This window comes from Hermetia illucens, chromosome 1 (genome assembly GCF_905115235.1).
Source record: "Hermetia illucens chromosome 1, iHerIll2.2.curated.20191125, whole genome shotgun sequence".
In the NCBI taxonomy this organism is placed as follows: domain Eukaryota; kingdom Metazoa; phylum Arthropoda; class Insecta; order Diptera; family Stratiomyidae; genus Hermetia; species Hermetia illucens.
The window spans coordinates 57,291,052-57,309,812 of NC_051849.1; the positions used below are offsets into that span (position 1 = coordinate 57,291,052).

At 45.4% G+C, this 18,761-nt stretch overlaps 1 protein-coding gene across 2 annotated transcripts; it reads right to left on the reverse strand.

Annotated features, from left to right (window-relative positions):
- Positions 1-3,901: 3,901 nt before the first annotated feature.
- Positions 3,902-11,147, reverse strand: LOC119646664. 2 transcript variants are annotated; one of them, XM_038047193.1, is made up of 3 exons: positions 11,010-11,147; positions 4,143-4,243; positions 3,902-4,074 (listed from the first exon to the last, which is right to left on the reverse strand). In XM_038047193.1, the coding sequence occupies exons 1-3, from the start codon at positions 11,067-11,069 to the stop codon at positions 3,933-3,935; spliced, it is 303 nt and encodes a 100-aa protein (XP_037903121.1). In that variant the 5' UTR covers positions 11,070-11,147; the 3' UTR covers positions 3,902-3,932. The 2 variants fall into 2 exon arrangements, with proteins under 2 accessions (XP_037903121.1, XP_037903120.1); XM_038047192.1 differs by having other exon boundaries at positions 4,143-4,249; positions 11,013-11,141.
- Between the last annotated feature and the right edge of the window lie 7,614 nt (positions 11,148-18,761).

An 18,761-nucleotide genomic window follows, 5' to 3' on the forward strand; every position in this document is an offset into this window, starting at 1 on the left:
TCATCAGTGCAAACAAGTTTCTTGTTGTTATGGCGATCAGTTAGAACTTGCCGATCCCAATACATGCTGTAAGCAGAACTCTCAAGTATTGTTTGCGGCTAACATCGGTAAACCGGACATGTTCCCGTGATCAGCCGATGCTTGTATGCAAGGTTTTGATGGATCACCTTACACACAGCATTATGCCTGGTGATGTATTTCATCGGTGTCATAGCAGTACACCCAGAAATGAGATGATCCAACGCCGTACACACATTCTGCACTGGTCGCTCTCCACCCGTTCTTTCATGATGAGGTTTTTATAAGCTCGGGTGGCGACCACGCCGTCCTGAATGGCACACATGAACCCCTCCGTCTCAACAAAGAGATCCCCAGCACATAGCCCTCTGATCGACAAATGCAACTTGGTAAATGGTTGCCAAAGACAATTCACGTGTTTACCATCGAGTTCCATTCATCGATCCGCTCTTGGTCCGATTTCACCCCACTCAAAGAATTGAAAGATTGATCCTTCAAGTTAAATGGAGTCAGCCCACAGTCTGCCTTGTAGACAGCCGCATGCAAGGGACTTGCCTGCTCTTTGCTGTAAAAATAAATGCGCAGCGAGTCGACTTAGCGATGATGTTGTGCCGTCACGTCAACCACACCCTAACTCCGATGTCATGAGGCAGGTTAATCTGCTCCACAGTAGACTTTGGATGATGCATTCGGAATTTGGACATAGTTGTCTGGACGTTTTTCAGATCGGTCTTCGCACACGGCAATATTCCGAATGCATAAACCAGTGAATGCGCTTATTTTATTCTTCCCCGAGAGATGCGATTTCAGCACCAGCTTACACGTCGCAGGAATTCGGACAGCAGAAACAGCAGAAAAACGGCTAATTTTTACTCGATTTGGGCCATGTTATCCCATGCTGGGAAGCCATAGATCAGGATTGGTCGAATTAGTTTTGTATAGGAGGGTTTTGGTGGCAGGGAACATGGCCCGAGATGGGAGGAGGTTTTTAAGCCAGCTGGGGTCTTAGAAGCTTTGATGATAGCAGATTTGACGTGAGGGTTGGATCTAAGTTTGTTGTTGGCTGGGGAGAGAGGTTAGTGAGGGCCTGGGTCCGCTCGCATATAGGATGGTATAGTCAGCAAAGATGATCCCTCCTGATTGGGGGGAGAAGGTGTTAAAAATGTTGGGGCCTAGAATGGATCCCTGAAGGACTTCTGAGTTTACCGGGAAGTCGATGGAGCCAAGTCCACCAAAGCGCACGTGGCAAGTCCTGTTGGAGATAAAGTCTCCAAAGATTCTGAATAAGGGGAGGGGGGCAGTTGGTCTGAGTTAGTTTGTAGAGCAAGTCCTCTTTCCAAACTGAATCAGGTCTAAGGCGCAGGCTACGGTGCAATGCCTATTTTCCGGGTGATTGAGGAAGTAGTCTTGCAGGTAAAGGATTGCCTGTTGTGTGGTGATGGCGAGACGTTCGCTGATGGTGGGCGCACACTTCCGCAGGACAAAGTTTGAGATACTGTCGGGCGCCAATGATTTTTTATTTTTGGACCGGGTGGTTACAAATTCGACTTATTCTAGGGAGGTAAAGATCGATTGTGACTATATCAGCCGGGCGGCTGGGGGAAAAGGGACAAAAGTAAGACCCTTCCAAGCTCAACCTTTTATCGTTAACGGTAGTTGCGACCATCGAGTTCCAAACGGAGTCCGCGGGCGATTTGGGTCTGAATAAGTGGCTGAAGTAATCAAGACAGGCTGACATTTTTTCCGCAGGAGAGTGAAACTATGTGTATCGGGTAGTAGTTGACATTGAGAGAATATTTTCCCCTTCCAGCCGATTGATTAATTATTGAGAAAATTTGAGGGCCAGATTTGAGGGATTTGAGTTTATTGTAGGATGTATTCAGTCCAGACCGAATATCACCATTAATTTTGCTGGAAAGGTTTCTAATGATATCGAAGAGGAGAAGGCAGTCAGCGTGGCATCTGCTCCTAACTAGGTAAAATAATCGTTTCCTGCCCTGCAGTAGTCTGTTTCTATCGCAGACTATGAAGAGGGTTGAGGAAGAAAGGCACCCGTATTTGTAGAAACCAGGCTTTTTAACTGAAGCGTCTTTGTCTATTGTATTATAGCTTCGAAGGCAAAGTTGAGTTTCCATTTGTAAGTGTCTAGCTCATCGCGAATGCGCGATTTGTCCAGGGGAGGACCCAGTGCACTATGATAGATAAGTCGCGTTGAAAGTCGGCCCTGTTTGCCAGATTGAACGATCTGTATTTACACGGATGAAGGAGGGAAGGGAGAATTTGCTGTAGATGCAGAGAGAGGTCTACATCCGACTGTGGTCGGAATGGGCTGCCAAAAGAAGAGCAACTACTGACACTTGTCCGCGCTAAAGAATCGGAGTAATTGGAACCAATCGAAGAGCACTTTGTAGTTTTCGTTGTTAACTGAGTCGTCTCAAAATACGTACCTCGCGCTGAGGTCACCGCCGAAGATAAAGTCGTCGAAACTGGCGCGATTTACCAGAATTCAGATAGAATGGGTGTGAGGTGGCGGCCTGTGCCGCCCGGGTAGTAGAAAGAGAGCCGATTAGGACTCGGAGGACGTCTCTACCCCTAACAGGTAGTCTGACTACTGCTAACAGGCAGTTTGCTGACAGTGCAACCGATGGGATGCCGTTTGCCCTAAGTCCCGATCTCACTAGGATGGCTGGGCCTCTGCCCGCGTCATTGCGGAAAGAAATGTAACCGGGAGCATGTATTTTTACGTTGGAGACTTCCCCCAGTCTGGTTCCATTTGGGAAAGCGGGATTGGGATCGGAATCCTTGAGGAGCTTGTGGAGAGCAAAACGTTTGTAGTTAGAAATGAGCGAATTAGTGTTGAGCATGAACGCCTTCATTTTGGTTGTTTAGTAATTTGAAGAGGGATTGTAAGTACGCTTCGGGTTTGTCTTCAGGGGCAAGGTGGAGGTAGTTCTGGTAAAAGTCAGAGATTGAGTTTCACAGGGAGGAGAATGACATATTGAATAGGGATCTGGGAATGGAAAAATATGGGGGGCGATGAAGAGTTAAGGGTCTTACTGAGCCTCTAGTCACTGTGGCGAAAGAAGGTTTAAGTGAGATTGGGGTGGTCCGGTTGGAATGAGGCAAAGGGCTAGGCTGAGAGACACGATCAGGGGAGAGTCTGACAAGGGAGGGGGGGAGAACGGAGCAGAGCGGGAGTGCTGGATGCTTTCTTTTTACGTTGGATTGGTTCCAACCTACGGGGACATTTTGTGAATTTGGTTGGGTGACTCAATTGGCCACACTTTGGGTATTTGAGGGGCACCGCCGATTCCTTGTCGGCGTTGTTTTATACAGTCGAACGGGGGCAGTCCCTCGCGCACTTGACACATTTGAGGTTGCATCCGCTATTTGAGGAAACGTGGCCAAATTGTTGGCGGTTAAAACATTGGGTGATATCCCGTTTTCTGAATTTCTCCCAGCCGGTCCGCTGATGAAGTCTTTTGTTTAGTGACTACGAAAGAGGCTTAAGTTGGTGTCGTTGGCTCGTGCCCACGGGAAACGTGGACCGGCGTAACCTGTGGTAACTCCCTAATTTTCGTGTAAGCTGGTTCCGGGTTCTTAACTCACTGTGGGCACTGTGGCAAAAGCCCGATCCAAACGCAGGCAAGAGCAATCAGCTGATCGAACCATTCGCTTTAGCGAACACAAGCGAACTCAAAATATCAGTACCACTGAATATCAAGTATATTCAGCGCAGATACACTATGAGCTATGTATAAATGGGATCATTACGTATCAGCAAAGCTTAGATACTTGAAGCGCCAAGCTTCCAGTTCCCGACGTGTTATATTAAATTTCACTAAAATGGCTTTCAACGCGACTTGTGGAATAAGATGCATTATAATGTTGAAGTCAATTTATTTCAGGACTTTTTACGAGCAGCTGTCAGGGATTCTCGAGTCCAGTTTTCCAACAGCAGGTTGATAAAATTCCATTACACATTTGGTCGTTTTAACTTTGTATCTGATTCCTGCAACAACTTGTTGAGTTGCACATATGGGTTCAGCTTTTATCCTGAAATTAAAACAAACCGCATTCAAGTAAATCGTTTCGGCATCATTAAGAGCATCTCGAAAACTCACCTTTCTATCTCTGCCAAAATAACTGGCGGCAGTTTACCTATTGGAATTAATTGCGGTCCCCCCAATTTCCTTCCATGAGCCAGGTCGCAAAGGCGCACGGGCTGTAAAGAATTCCAGTTGAAGTATTTGAAAACAAGGTAATGGGAAAGAAGGTGAATGATTCCTCTCGTCTAATCCAAGGAAATGGAGGCCGTCAGGCTTGGTGATAGGTATTTCGAACTAAATTGTAAATAAGTTGCGGGATACACGGAACGAATGAGGCAAGGCAATTCAACATTTTGTGTGTGTGGTCGAGAGCATACGATATTCCCAGCTAACGGAATATCCCGGATTCGTTAACGTATCGAGGATTTCCATTAGTGGATGTGATTTTACCCGTCGCAACTGGAAAGATCGACACCAAAGATCTGATGTCTGATGCGTTCATAGGCGGAGCATAAACATAGAAAAGGCTCAGTGGATTTCGCCTCCTCCAGCTAGTGAACTCAGAATGCCTACAATACTCTTGCGAGTCGTCTTGGTTTTTGGACAGAACGAACTTTGCGGTACGCACAGGAAATGTTGGTGTATCTGGCAGCGTTTAGGCTCTGGCGCCTGTTGTTCTGGGAAGCCTGTTTTTGTAGACAGCCTTAGTCAAAACTGCTGATACTCCAATTGCTGGTTCCGTTCCTGGCATGGGGGGAGATTGAACACTCTTTTGTTGAAGCATCCGCGATTTCAGTTTGCTCAATGCCGCAGTAACTAGGTACCCAAAGTGGATCCGCCATACTGAATCCAGAGATAGAATTCCAACGGTTTCTGCACTCCTGAACGATTTTCGAGGTGATCAAAAGACTACTCAACGCCCTCAATACAGCCTGGCTATCAGTGCAGATTGTGATGTGCCTGCCCTTCAATTGCTCATTAGTCACCCAGTTTGTCGCCCTTAGGATCACATATACTTCAGCTTGAAAAACCGTCGCACATTATCCCAATGGAAAAGCCTACTTCTCATTTTATTCGAGAAGCAGACTCAGGCTCTAGAGCACTGTTCTGTTTTTGAGCCATCGGCGTAGAAGACTTCCACATATCCCACCATACATTCTTCTGGGACTTTCCAGTTCTCTCTACGTTTCAGGTACCGGTATGGAGGGTATTTCGGAGCCTAGGCACCATATAGTGACAGCCCCCTGATTTTTTTCAGATTTTTCGTTTGGGTAGTTTCTGAGAATGGGTTCGTTAAAAAAATGACCACTTTCAACCCCCCGTACTCGCCACTTTTCCAACAAATGTCGGAGCTAAGCCCGCCCTCGAAAAGTACTAATTTGATACCCCACGTGACAATATTTAATGAAAAAAAATGTACACCCCCCCCCCTTTGCATGTATGGGGGCCCCCCTTAAATTTAACGTAAAAGGATGTAACTCACTGTATGCATGAGCGTTCACAGTTCCCACCTTTCTACCAAATTTGGTGTCAATCGCTACAACCGTCTCTGAGAAAAATGCGTGTGACGGACAGACAGACAGACCGACTGGCTGGGTCTCCTGCCGACTACGAAAGCAGATAACTCTGAAAGGATGCTTCAGGTGTTTGGAATTTTGGCACGTGGCGAAAAAATGTACTAAAGTCCGACCTGTGTCGTAAATGCGGAAATAAAGGCCACATTGCAAAAGCCTGCGAAGAAAATCCCAATTGTCTGTTCTGCAGGCAAATAAACGACATTGACAGCGCCCATATCACAGGCAGCAGCACATGTCCGGTGTATAGGAAGGCGATCAACACTATGCGCAAATGAGGTTCCTACAGTTAAACCTGAACCATTGCCAAGCGGCTCAGGACCTGCTCTACCAGACGATATTGGAAGATAAAATCAACGTTGCTATTATCTGCGAGCAGTACAAAAATCTAGACAGTGGAGAATGGGTCGCGGATAAGAGCGGAAAGGCGGCGATATGGACATGCGGAAATCGGGCCATTGAAGGAACCACCAAGATCCTCGAGAATGGCTTCACTGGAGCAAAAATAGGCGGAATATCTATTTACAGCTGTTATGCGGCTCCAAGCCTTACGACAGAGGAGTTCCATTCTTTGGTGGAGAGGCTAGCAACAGACGCACACAACCATAGTCCTAAGATAGTGGCTGGAGATTTCAACGCATGGGCTGAAGAATGGGCAAGCCGAGAAACGAACGCAAGAGGACGTATATTACTCGAAGCTCTTTCTCATCTGAATCTTGTAGTGGCTAACACTGGATTTGTGAACACTTTCCGTAAGAGAGAAATGGGGTCCGTGATAGATGTCATTTTTGTTAGCGATGTTTTAGCTAAGGATCTGCAGTGGTATGTCAGTGACGAATATACACATAGCGACCACCAGGCCATCATTTTTTAAATCAGACATGGTAAAAGAAAGAAACGATCTCGGACGAGAGCTGAAAGGTGGGCAGCTAATAGGTTTGACGCGGAGATTTTCGGAGAAGTTCTGCAGCAAAATACAGCGCTTGAAGAAAGCGCAGAAATTAAAGCTTTGCAGATTGGTGAGAAGTTACGACGAGCATGTGACGCATTCATGCGAAGGTATGTTGTATCAAAGAAGCGAGTTCCGAACTTTTGGTGGAATTCTGAAATCGGAGAATGCCGCAAGGCCGGCCTCAAGGCCAGAAGGCGCAGTCAGCGAAATAGAAACCGATCTGGATACAAGCAATTACATGAAGAATATAAAAACGCTCGGAAGAAACTACATGTGGCCATCATGAAAAGTAAAAGCGAACACTTTAAGCGACTGTGTAATGAAGCTGACACGAACCCTTGGGGTGGCGACTATAAAACCGTAATATCAAAAGTTAAAGGCAAACGCTTCCCACCGATCTCTTCCCCTACTCTGCTTGATGAAATAGTAACGGATCTTTTCCCACAGAATGTGAGTATCGCTAACCTTCCCGCTGTCGGGGTAGACACCGATGAAGTTTCCATGGTAAGCGAAAAGGAAGTCCTCGAAGCTACGGATAAAATTGTTTGAAATAAAGCACCTGGCTTGGATAGCATCCCCAATAAAGCTCTGAAGGCAGCAGTCAAAATAGCTCCAAATATGTTTGCCGGGGCGTTCACTACATGCCTTAAAGAAGGACCATTTCCTACACAATGGAAGAAGCAGAAATTAATTTTAGTCCCCAAGCCAATCAACCCTTTGGGTGAAGTTTCGTCCTACAGGCCGATAGGCCTTCTAAATAATACAAACTGCAAACTATTCGAATGAGTAATCTATAACAGATTAATTCGAATTGCCGAAAAGGGTGGCAGGGTGGCGGTCTCTCCGAAAATCAGTTCGGTTTTCGAAAGGGGAGGTCTACAACGGATGCACTTGTCCTAGTAGCTAACACAGCTAAGACCACACTTGACGAGGGCAAATGTTATGCAGTGATTACACTTGATGTGAAGAATGCCTTCAATTCCGCTAGATGGAGCAAGATACTTGAGTCCCTAATTAACTTAGGCGTGGCGAAGTACCTAGTGCGTATCGTTGCCGACTTCCTAATCGATAGGATTCTTTGCTGCGAATCAGATGAAGGAATGAAATCCTACCAAATGACATGCGGAGTTCCACAAGGGTCTGTCCCTAGACCCTTGTGGATTATTATGTATAACGGGGTACTGATCCTAGACCTTCCTACTGATGTGGCCTCCATTGGTTTCGCGGACGATATTGGTGTGACGGTTGTTGCACGCCTTCTCGAGGAAGTCGAGCTCTATGCAAATGAAGCAGTCTACGAGATTAAATTCTGGTTAGAGAATGCTGGTTTACAGCTCTCAGAGCATAAGACGGAAGTAGTACTTATTACCAAGCGGAGAAAATGCACTTCTATGAAGATCAAAGTGGGAACGCAAACAATTTATTCCAAGCCTGCACTTAAGTACTTAGGCGTAATGATTGACCAGAGGTTGAATTTCAGATTGCATGTGGAGGGTGCAGCAACCAAGGCATATAGGTTGCAAGAATGCTACCAAATATAGATGGCCCAAGGCCGAGCCGTCGACTCCTTATTTCAAGGGTGGTCAGTTCGATCCTACTGTATGCAGCCCCAGTATGGGCAGATTCACTGGAAAATATAATAAATAAGAGAAAGATTTGGAGCTGCGGATCGCATAAGTGTACTCCGAACATGTTGCGCTTACAGAACAATTTCCAATGAAGCAGCTTGCGTGATAGCAGGAATGGTCCCGATTGAGATTCTGGCGAAAGAAATACAACGACTTTACGATCGAACGTACCGCTCCGGAGAATCTCCATCCCGTCGGCGACAGTTCGCACGAGCTGAAACTGTTGTGGAATGGCAAGAGAAGTGGGACGAGTCAGAAAAAAGCCGTTGGACTCACAAAATCATATGGGATATCCGGAAATGGATCGAGCGACCTCACGGCGAAGTAGGTTTCGACCTAACTCAATTCTTAAGCGGACACGGAGGCTATCGAGCATATCTGTATCGATTTGGGCGTGATAATTCACCATATTGCCCACAGTGTGCAAACATTCCAGAGGACGCAGAACACGTCTTTTTTCACTGCCCCAAATTCGAAACCCAAAGGGCTATATTAGAAGCTACAACCGGGGAGCACTTTACATCCGAAAATATCATGGAGCTTATGGTGAAAGCCAAGGGGATATGGATCGAAGTTGAAAAAGTGATTACAGCCATCGGAAAGAAGCTTAGGCAGAAGGAAGTCATCCGAAAGAATGAACGCGAGAGGAACACGAATGTTGACATGAGCGCATAATAAATTCTGATCCAGCCCCGCGACGTAATACTAAATGGGAGTCCCGTGGGGAGAGTTGAAGGAGAAGGAGGTGGTTTTAGTGGGTAAGAGTCCCACATGACTGTGTGGCAGGAGCCTGCGGTAGCTTTTGAAGCTTTCCATCTTCCATCGGAAAAAAAAGACAGACCGACAGACAGACAGACAGTAAACAGATTTTAATAAGGTTTTGTATTTACACAAAAAAGCTCTAAATGCACTGCGCAATTTATAGCGCTGGGATTTGTTCATTCAGAGCACTACAATGAGAGCAGCTCATAGATAAAATCGATCAGATCAGTTGGGAAACAATGGGCGCGGGGGGCATAATACGGTGGAACTTCTCTGGGTACCCGGTCATTGTGGTGTAGAGGGAAATGAGATCTCGGATGCTTTTGCCAAAGAGGGTTCAATTTCCCCCATACCCGGACTGGAACCAGTAATTGGGGTGTCAGTAGCATTGGCTAATGCTGTTACCAAAAATTGGGAACAATCTTCCTATAATGACAGTAGTAATAATCGTTGGCGCAACAATCCAATTGGATCAGGGCCTTGAGGTGTCTTAGAGCACTGCATTCAGGACCAAAACGGTACACTACGGGATAAGAGTACCCTATAGGAGGCAATGTGGCAAGCATTTCACACGCTTGAGATTATTACCCTGATTTTACTTGGGTACTCGAAATCACGGTACAAATTCCACTGCCACCTGTGAGATTTGAATTGCGATCTTCCGTACGACAGCTTTCTGCTCCAACAACTCAGCTATCCGGATACAGGGTGTATGATAGGTAGCGGAGCCCTCATGCTGCTAAGAACACCAACGTTTTTCTTTCAGAACCAAACAAACATACGTCGATTTTGTAGATATTCTGAGTGGCCATAATTTACCAGCTACGCATATGTTCCGAATAGGAATTCTACAAGATGATTCGTGTCCCTACTGTAATGAGGAAACGGAATCAATGGAGCATTTTCTACGTGAGTGTTCCATTTACAAAAAAAGACATAAGCTTAACGGAAATCCTGCGATACATTAACGAATTTAGGATATTACATTAGATGTAGTAATATGGATCACTAGGGTCTGAGTATTGGAGGACATTATCGGGTAAGGCAGTGTCCACCAGAACGCAGACCTCCGAAAAGCTACTAGAAAGGAGGTGCATAGGAGATGGGAGCAATGGTGGGATACTTCCGAAGAAGGCCGTTGAGCCATACGCTGATCTCGTATATTGAGAGATGCCCGAGCGGAAGCATGGGGTATTAAACTACCAAACACAATTGCTTACGAGTCATGGTGGTTACAGGAAGAATTTGCATGGCATAGCATTGAGCGAGTCCCTAGCCTGGCCTGAATGCGCCGTTACACTCGACTACCCAGGACATATTATGTTCCATTGTTCGAAATTTGCGGATGAAATAGGAAAGTTAAACGATGCTCTCGACGTAGTTATCGCACTTCACAGTCTTGTGGCAACCGTATTCTGGGCAAGATTGCGAAGAGTAAGGATGTCGGTACTGTATAGGAGCTGGAAGAGGCATCTTGTTAAATAACAGGTGATTTTCAAGAGATAGAACCACAGACGTAACCGATTTCAGGATGAAGTCAAGCTGGAAAGATGAGCAGCGTTTGGATGGATTCGGGGTTCAAGTAAGCCCTGCAAATAGCAAAGTTGCAACACCGGCGTCTGCCCTGGACGAAACCGTCAGTCTTTCTTTCTTTTTGTATACTTGGGTGCTATGTCCCAAATGAGAGATACGTGCACCAAACAACGAGGGACTAAGTTGCTCTCCATTTGATCCGGTGCAAGTGGATTTGGATTTAGGGTCCCTCATATCCCAAACCAAATACTAAAACTTTGTTAATAGTGGGATTTTCATCGGACTTTCCAGAATGGTGCTTCATGCTATGACCTAGATTATTGCAGGATGAATTGAAGGGAAGTTTACAATATGTTTAAAAAATGTGGTAATGCGAATAAGTGTGAACCGCGCGATTATTTACATTTTTAGAAGACCGGATTTGAAAGGAGTGCTCGAATTATTTCAAACTATTGCTTAAATTATCAGAAAAGGGAATGTGATTTAAACGAACCCGTATTGCTGGAGTGACAGTAGCAAACACTGCACATAGCACCAAAAAAGCCAATTTCATTTTTGAATGCAACTATTTTCGTCAACAGCAAAACTGAATAAAGACAGGCAAAAAGGTTAGACCCTTTATATGGTCCAGAATATTGATGGAAACTCTATTAGTTCGGCCGGTAATATATGCTACAATCTCATTCGGCACAGATGATCCGCAAAAATATGGTAAACTTAGGAGAAATGTGAATTTACCATATTCAATCTAATTAAATTTTTTCCGCTATTCAGTTCAGAATATAAGGTTCGCGAAAGTGCTGCAATAAGTCCTGGTGCAGTAATTGCTGGTTTGTTTCGGATTGACTTTGTGTTATCTCTAAATTCACGCTTTAAAATTAATTTCACCCCGCCCCCTCGTCTCTCTTCTCTCTGCATTATAATATATGTGCATACCATTTATCAAAAATCTTAACGATTCTTTATCCTTGCAAACGGAGTAGATTGGTGACCAATGAAAGATGAACTGCCGAAAACTTTCAATGACGACTACCAAAAGCGACAATGACAGTTGGGTTGGTTGAGCATAAGACTCTCAATCTCATTGAACAAGGTCCCAATCCCGGTTCAAGAAGGTGCACGGATGAGTCATTATAAGTTGTATAATACCCAAGGCAGACTTATTGGTTACGACGTTTGGCAATCGTACTAGGTAACCAATTGAGTGAGTGTTGCTGGATTTATGCTTACGGCAACCGGTCTGGACATTCCAGTCCAGAATGAAGCGATACGCAGTTAACAATCAATCTTCCATTGGCAAAGGAGTCCTTAGGTGCCTAGACAGCTGCACTTTATTCCCACAAAGCTCACTGGAATTTTTCCAATCTGTTCGCCTGCAATGGACAGAACAAATTCTAAGTAACGGGTTTCTAACAGTTAAACTTCGACTAGGACTCACTATTCTTTAATCAACTCTAATATTTTTACAAGGCAAATTGTTAAGCCAATTAATTCAATTCGTCTAGGCCCAATGAACGTAGGAGCATACTCCACGTTCGCAGTAATGAGACCAGCTGACGTAATGAAATCAAGTAGCTTCTCTCCCCGGGATTGCATTTACTACTCTCCAATACATATGTTGAGCGGTCGCATCAGAATCTGTTAAGAATTGATTCCTGAAGAATTGATACCTCCTTCACCAAGATGTTTGAAAACAAGGCCTCCATGTCGAATGACATTAGCCGTTCATTCGGTGTCGTAAACTCCGCATCCTTCAGTTTTCTGATGACGTCCTTTCCTGACAATAAAAATAATCGTTGGCGCAACAACCCATCAGGGTTTGAAGGGTGTTAGATCACTTCATTCGAGAACGTAACGGTACACCACAGTACATCGTAGGAGGCAATGTGGTCAGCATTGCGCTTGCCCGAGATTATTACCCTAATTTAACTCAGGTGGATTCTCTCAATAACTTACTACGGTCATCACCACCAGCACTCCTTTATCCTTTACGTAGCCGTCCGAGCCGAAATGCTTAGCACTTAGTGCTAGTATTAGGCAAAATCCGGCATTTGCAAGTGCAGGAATTTGCAGTCCTGCAGATTACTCACTGAGGAAGCTATCCCCACACCTGACAGTTAGGTATAAAATGAAAATCCAACTATGAGAAGAAGAAGGAATTTAAGGTCCGGTACGGATAACCGGCGGGAGTCGTCTGACTTGGTGACTGGGTCGGGTTCTCGTAATGGACAGCATGGCGTCGAAACCGCTAGTCGTGGGGCGGTTCGACGTCTAGGCGCCACGACGACCAGGAGCATTGCTCTGCCTGCTGCAGCAGTTTCGCCATAATCTGTGGCGGCCACTTCAGCAGGTTCGCATAGGCAGCGGATGGAGTGGACTGAAGAAATGAACCTCTTCATCATCCGCCCCTACTACGAAATAATGACGGGGCGGGTGCAACATCTTACCGCCCTTATGTCACCAGAGATTCGTCGAGCGTTTCCCGCAATTCGCGCACGTGACTGTGCAGCGAGTCGCAGACCAGTACCGCTTTATTACTCGCACACAAGCCCAGCTACCATTAGGGAGCGGATTCGACTTGAGGTCATCGGGGAAATTGGTGACCGAGAGTCGATGGGCGCAGAGACGGCGGCATCAACAACACCACGCCACACTGCAGGCAACAGCTTCAGTACTCGCCGAAGCACTCTTCTCCACCGTCCAGCTGTGATTTCCGGTGGGGGTCGGGACGAATTCCAAAAAGCGTGTATAGAATTCTTGGAAATGGATCTTTTGCATAGACCATGTATTCCCAGGTCCTATGCATCTTCAGCAACTTCGATAGTCCTACCTCAAATCAATCATGAAGTTTCAGCTCGGCTGTGTGTTGATATGTCGCTGCTGCAACTACAATGACTCGTGTATTGCGGTGCAGTTGCCGCTGTCAGATTGCACGGTCAGAAGATTCGCTTTCGCGTTATTGGTTCGAGTAACCGAAGAAATCCACTATGGAAAATTCATCTGCAAGGTTGGCGAGACTCACTAAAGCAGGACATTGCTAGGCTGACTCAACTTAGCCCTGAAAATACCAGCAGATGGGTGAAGAATAAAGTGCAGAGGGTTTACAGGAACTAAGCCATCCCCAGTGAAACCCATAGTTGAAATTCTGGACACACTAAAGGAGACACTTTCTGTAGTCGGTTACGAGGGTATGGCCAAAGTCATTCCAGACGTGTCTAGAATGCAACATACACGAGCACCCAAGCGGAATTTTTTCAGATCTCTGAAAGAATCCCAACAAAGGGTCCAGACAGTACAATTTTCGTTGACGGAAATGGGGTGGACTTTGGGGTTGCCCGCCCAGCATGCTGAGTGGATTATCGCCGAAGGCACCCGCTATGCCAATGCACATGAATTTTGCGGATGTTACGAAGTTCGACGAGCCATAAATAGCTCGAAGAACTGGATCGGGTGCAGAATTTCTGGTATAAGAAATTTACCAGCGTGCATCGTCTACAAATCTACAAATTCATAACATCCATCATTAGTGGAAGGGATGTGTGACAATCTCGGCGGATGCCGGATTTTACCTAATACTAGCACGAAGTGCCAAACGCTGCTGATAGTGGCCGGTGGTCGGTTAGTGGGAGAATTCGTCGAGAACTCCCCGTAACATCGAGCACGTATCCAGAATGGTGTTTTTTTGCAGGGTTTGAACCAGACTGTGTGAGAGTCCCTGGACATCAAGCGAGGCCGTGAGGAATTTAAGTGCAATACCTGCAGTTGACAATATTACGAGAACTACAACCACCCGCTCGAGGCAGTGGCTCATAGTTCACCTTCTTCTCCACGAATTTCCGTTCAATGTTGCTATTATGGGGAATGGCAACATCAATAATATACGCGGTGCGAGAACCCCGTTATATATCACATTCCGGAGCAGAAAGCCCGACACCGAACCTTGTGGTACCCTCGCTGTGAGTATTCATAGCTCTGTTCGACAGGTAATTCTCGATTAGATTAGCCAAGTCACCAGGTGCATTAATTCTAGCCCTTTAATGCAGCCCCAGTTGGCGGAGTTGAATGTATTTTTTACATCTACCGTCACCACGGAGCAAGCAAGGATTGGAGCAATTTATTGTAGATGATGCGCTCGAACATCTTTCCCATAGGGTCCAACAAACATATAGGCCGATGGGATGCTGGGTCCCCCGGTGGCTTGCCGGGTTTGGGCAACATCACCAGTTTTTGCGAAAATACGCCTTCCGCCCTGCATGCCTCAAAGGTATTTATGAAGCAATTAGGTTTGGTCCCCACCGCCAAATTCAGCGCTTTACCTAGAGTCTTGCCATCCCCGATTCTTCCACAGATAACCCGAAGTTCCTTTTCGGTAACGCGGGAAATTACATCCACCTTGAATTGGGCCTCCGTTTGATACCTGCTCCCTGTATGATATGGAAAGAGCGACTTTTGCCCCTGCAACTTCTTCTTAACCACCCTGTAGGCTATGCCTACATGCCAAATAGTGCAGCATCTCCTCGTATTGCGCACGTGTTGCGCTGGGAGGAGCGTAACAGCTGTAGACACGAATCCTGGCCAACTTTGCTCTGACGAAACTAGCTTCCGGAAGTTGCATAACTTCCTGAATGGCATGTCTGCCGCACGCCCATATTGCTACTTTACCGGTCTGGTCCCTGGTCCAAGCACCACCACCGTAGTTTCGATACAGTTCGCAAATAATGGCAAGGCCAATTCCCATCTCTCGGATGGTCTATAAGAGGACGTCTTGCGCCGCCTCACAGTTGTTGAGATTGGTTTAAATCAATCTCATTTTGGATCTCTCCTGAACACTGGACTGCTCTTGCCAGTAATATGTCGGTTGTCGATGCACTCTTTTCCTTCGCAAGGCATGCATTTCAGGTCAGCTGTACACTACTTGGCGATATGTCCCTCTTCTCTACACTTTCTACACCGCTTTGATCTATCATGGGCGCTGGTGCGTGCTGCAGCTATGTGTCCAAGGTCGAGACACCTGAAGCATGTCTTCATTTCCACTCGCTCTCGACCAGTCCATCTTCACTCTGCTCGCCGTTAGTATTGTAAACGCTATCTCTGCTGGCAGACTGATAACTGCAGTCTGTGTTTCCCCATAAGCCTTTCGCATCGATTTGACTGCCGACTCCTGTACTCCCGGAAGCTCGAACACCTTTTCCAGTGTTGTTTAGGATAATGAGGGATCCTAAGTCCACATCCACTTGATGTTGGACCGGACCAAATGGAGAGCAACTTGCTCTCACGTTTTTTGGTCCACGGATCCCTCGTTTGAGGCATGGCACGCAAGCATTTTAAAATAGGGACTAACAGTTTCATCCAGGGCAGAGGCAACTCATCAGACGCTAACTCATCTCTGCCCTGGGAGCAGCGCGACCGTAAGTCGCAACTATTCGCGGTTTCGCTTAGATATAATTCGCACCCTTGGCGTGTTTTTGCAAATATATACTTGACATGGCGTGACTTACGGTCACGTTGCTCCCAGGGCAGAGGTGAGGCAGCGTCTGATGAGTTGCCTCTGCCCTGGACGAAACCGATTGTCCCTACCTTTTCCCGTGCTTCATTGTCAGATTTAGCGCCCATGTTGCTCGGGAGGCTCGTGCGAATCCTATTGTTGTTTACTTTTCAGAATCCGGTGTGGACCCACGTACCGGCAAGGCCACGTGAATTTTGGTGTAATCGCACATGAGGCATCGAAGCGCTCAAAGGACTCCCCCACCCCCCACATTACCGGGCCTGGCTAGTACAGAAACGTGCACGCACGTGTCGACGCAGCACTTCGATTGAGCTTCAGTATTTGCTGGCGAACCTTCACGGTCTATTTCGCCATACTTTTAGGTTGTTGGGATAGTTCTCCTTTTGCGGTTGACTCCGGTCAGCCAAGATAGTCTTCTGACCACCGTCAATCTTATTTCTCATTACAAAATTTAAGAGGTTTTTATTTGCCATTTTCCTCTATTAATAGCTAAAATATCAGATTGTTCAATAAATTTTGCAGTTCGATAAAAAAAACACAATTTTATGGTTGGAAATACACTTTATTGTTCAGTGTAGTCTCCGTGAATATCAATACATAATCTACATGTTCCAACGAGAATCAAATTTATGAATTCCATCCCTGCAGTGAGAATCTGGAAGGACTGAAAAAACACGCTTTCACAGCTGTTATGACCTCATCATTTGATGAAAAACACTTTCCACGCATGATTATTTTAGGACTGGCAATAGATGGAAGCCGCTAGGGGTGAATATGTTGAATGCCATTGTCAAAACGTTCTTGTGACACGATGTATTGTCCTGATAAAAGAGAATTTTTTTCTTCTGCAAACCTGATCTTTTTTCATCCATGGTGATGAATCGTCATACAAAATCCACTTTATCCCTTCGAAAAAGCTCTAAATATTGCTGAGAAAGTCGCATTGTGTTTTTGTTCCATTTTTAACGAATGCGGCACCCATTGTGCACACTCCTTTCAGAAACTCAATACTTCAGCCAAAATATTGCTTACACTGCCCAATGAGATGCCTAGGTTTTGTGTTTCCCTATGTGCGGAGCATAACGTAGTTCTCCATTGGCTTATAGCATTGACCCGAGATATTGAAACCGCTCAGTTCTGGGCAGAACAGCTTAATGCCATTGCCAGAACTCAGCGATTTAAATATCTCGAGTCAATGCTATCAGCCAATGGAGAACTGCGTAATGAAATTGTTTCACGAATTAATGCAACCTGGTTGAAGTGGCATTCCTCAACTGGTGTTCTTTGTGATCGACGTATCAGCGCACGTCCCAAATCTAAAATTTACTGCAATGTCGTCCGTCTGCCGCTCTCTATAGTTCTCAGTGTTGGCCGACTATAAAGGACAATGAACGGCGTCTTGCGGTAATGGGGACGAAGATGTTGCATTGCACTGGTGACGTGACACGTTTTGATTACGTCTGAAATGAGCATATCCGCGATCGACATGGGTTTGCACCGATCGTGGAAAAACTGCAAGAGAGGCGTTTTCGATGGTGTGGTCACGTAAATCACGCTAACGAGAATTCTACAACCAGTATTGGTCAGAACATCGAAAGCGTCTTATTTGTCTGGCTTAGGCTGCTGTTAATTAGCACGAAATTGATAAGTTTGAACTTCTATAACATAACTCTGACACTAATAGCTAGATTTTCATGGAACTTGGCATGTGTATGCACGAGACTGTCCTCTATGTCGGTGCAAAATTTGCTGCACCTAGGATGAACTCAAGGGGAATTTTTTAGTCAATTCCTAAAAGTTGATAATATACTATTAGTAAGTTTATTTGAGCAGATACCGGAATGGGACATCTCTCGAAGATTAGATTTCATATAGGTGTTTTACACAAAACCTTAAAAGGGCTGCAGATAAATAGATTCTTCATAAATGCGACTTTAATATTTCACGCGAATGTCAATTATTTCGGGTAATTATGACGTGAGTATCTGATTTGCAAGGCTTTGGAAGCAATAAATTCGCGCGAAATTGCTAAGTTTGAACTGCTATAACTTTGGCGTTAATTGCCAGTTTTCGACCAAATTTAGCACTTATATACGAAAAATTGTTCTCTATGCTGGCACAAAATTCGGAAGTCCTAGGATGAATTCAAGGGGGGTTTTTCAGTAAATTTCTAAAAAGCAGTAATATACTATTAGTAAGTTTTTTTGAGCAGATATCGGAATGGGACATATTTTGAGGCCTAGATTTCATCTAGGTGCACCACCCTGATTTTTTTTCGGATTTTTAGGTTGGGTAGTTTGCGAAAATAAGTCCTGTCTCACTTCAAGTGCGTACATTTTGACTCCTTATTCACGCACTTTGCAATTCACACCCCAAACTAATGTCAGTTTCGGAAAGTATAAATCGAGACCTTTCATTTGATACCCTACACAACTATATCCGGTGAAAAAAAATTTTGAATCCTCCCTTTGCATGTATGGGGAGCCCCCGTTTAAGCTCCACCTAAATTTATATCGTTTTGGAGAAAAGTGCGGGTAACAGACAGACAGACAGACATTGAATCGATTTTAATAAGGTTTTGTTTTACACAAAACCTTAAAAATGATCAGAAGGTTCTTGGGCAAGGTGAACTACTATCTTCGTTTCCTGCCTAAAACCGCTCAATATCAGTCCCTGCTCAACGCCTTCCTGCCTGTACCTAAAACTAAGCAATCGCGAGCAAACAGCAACGCTACACTC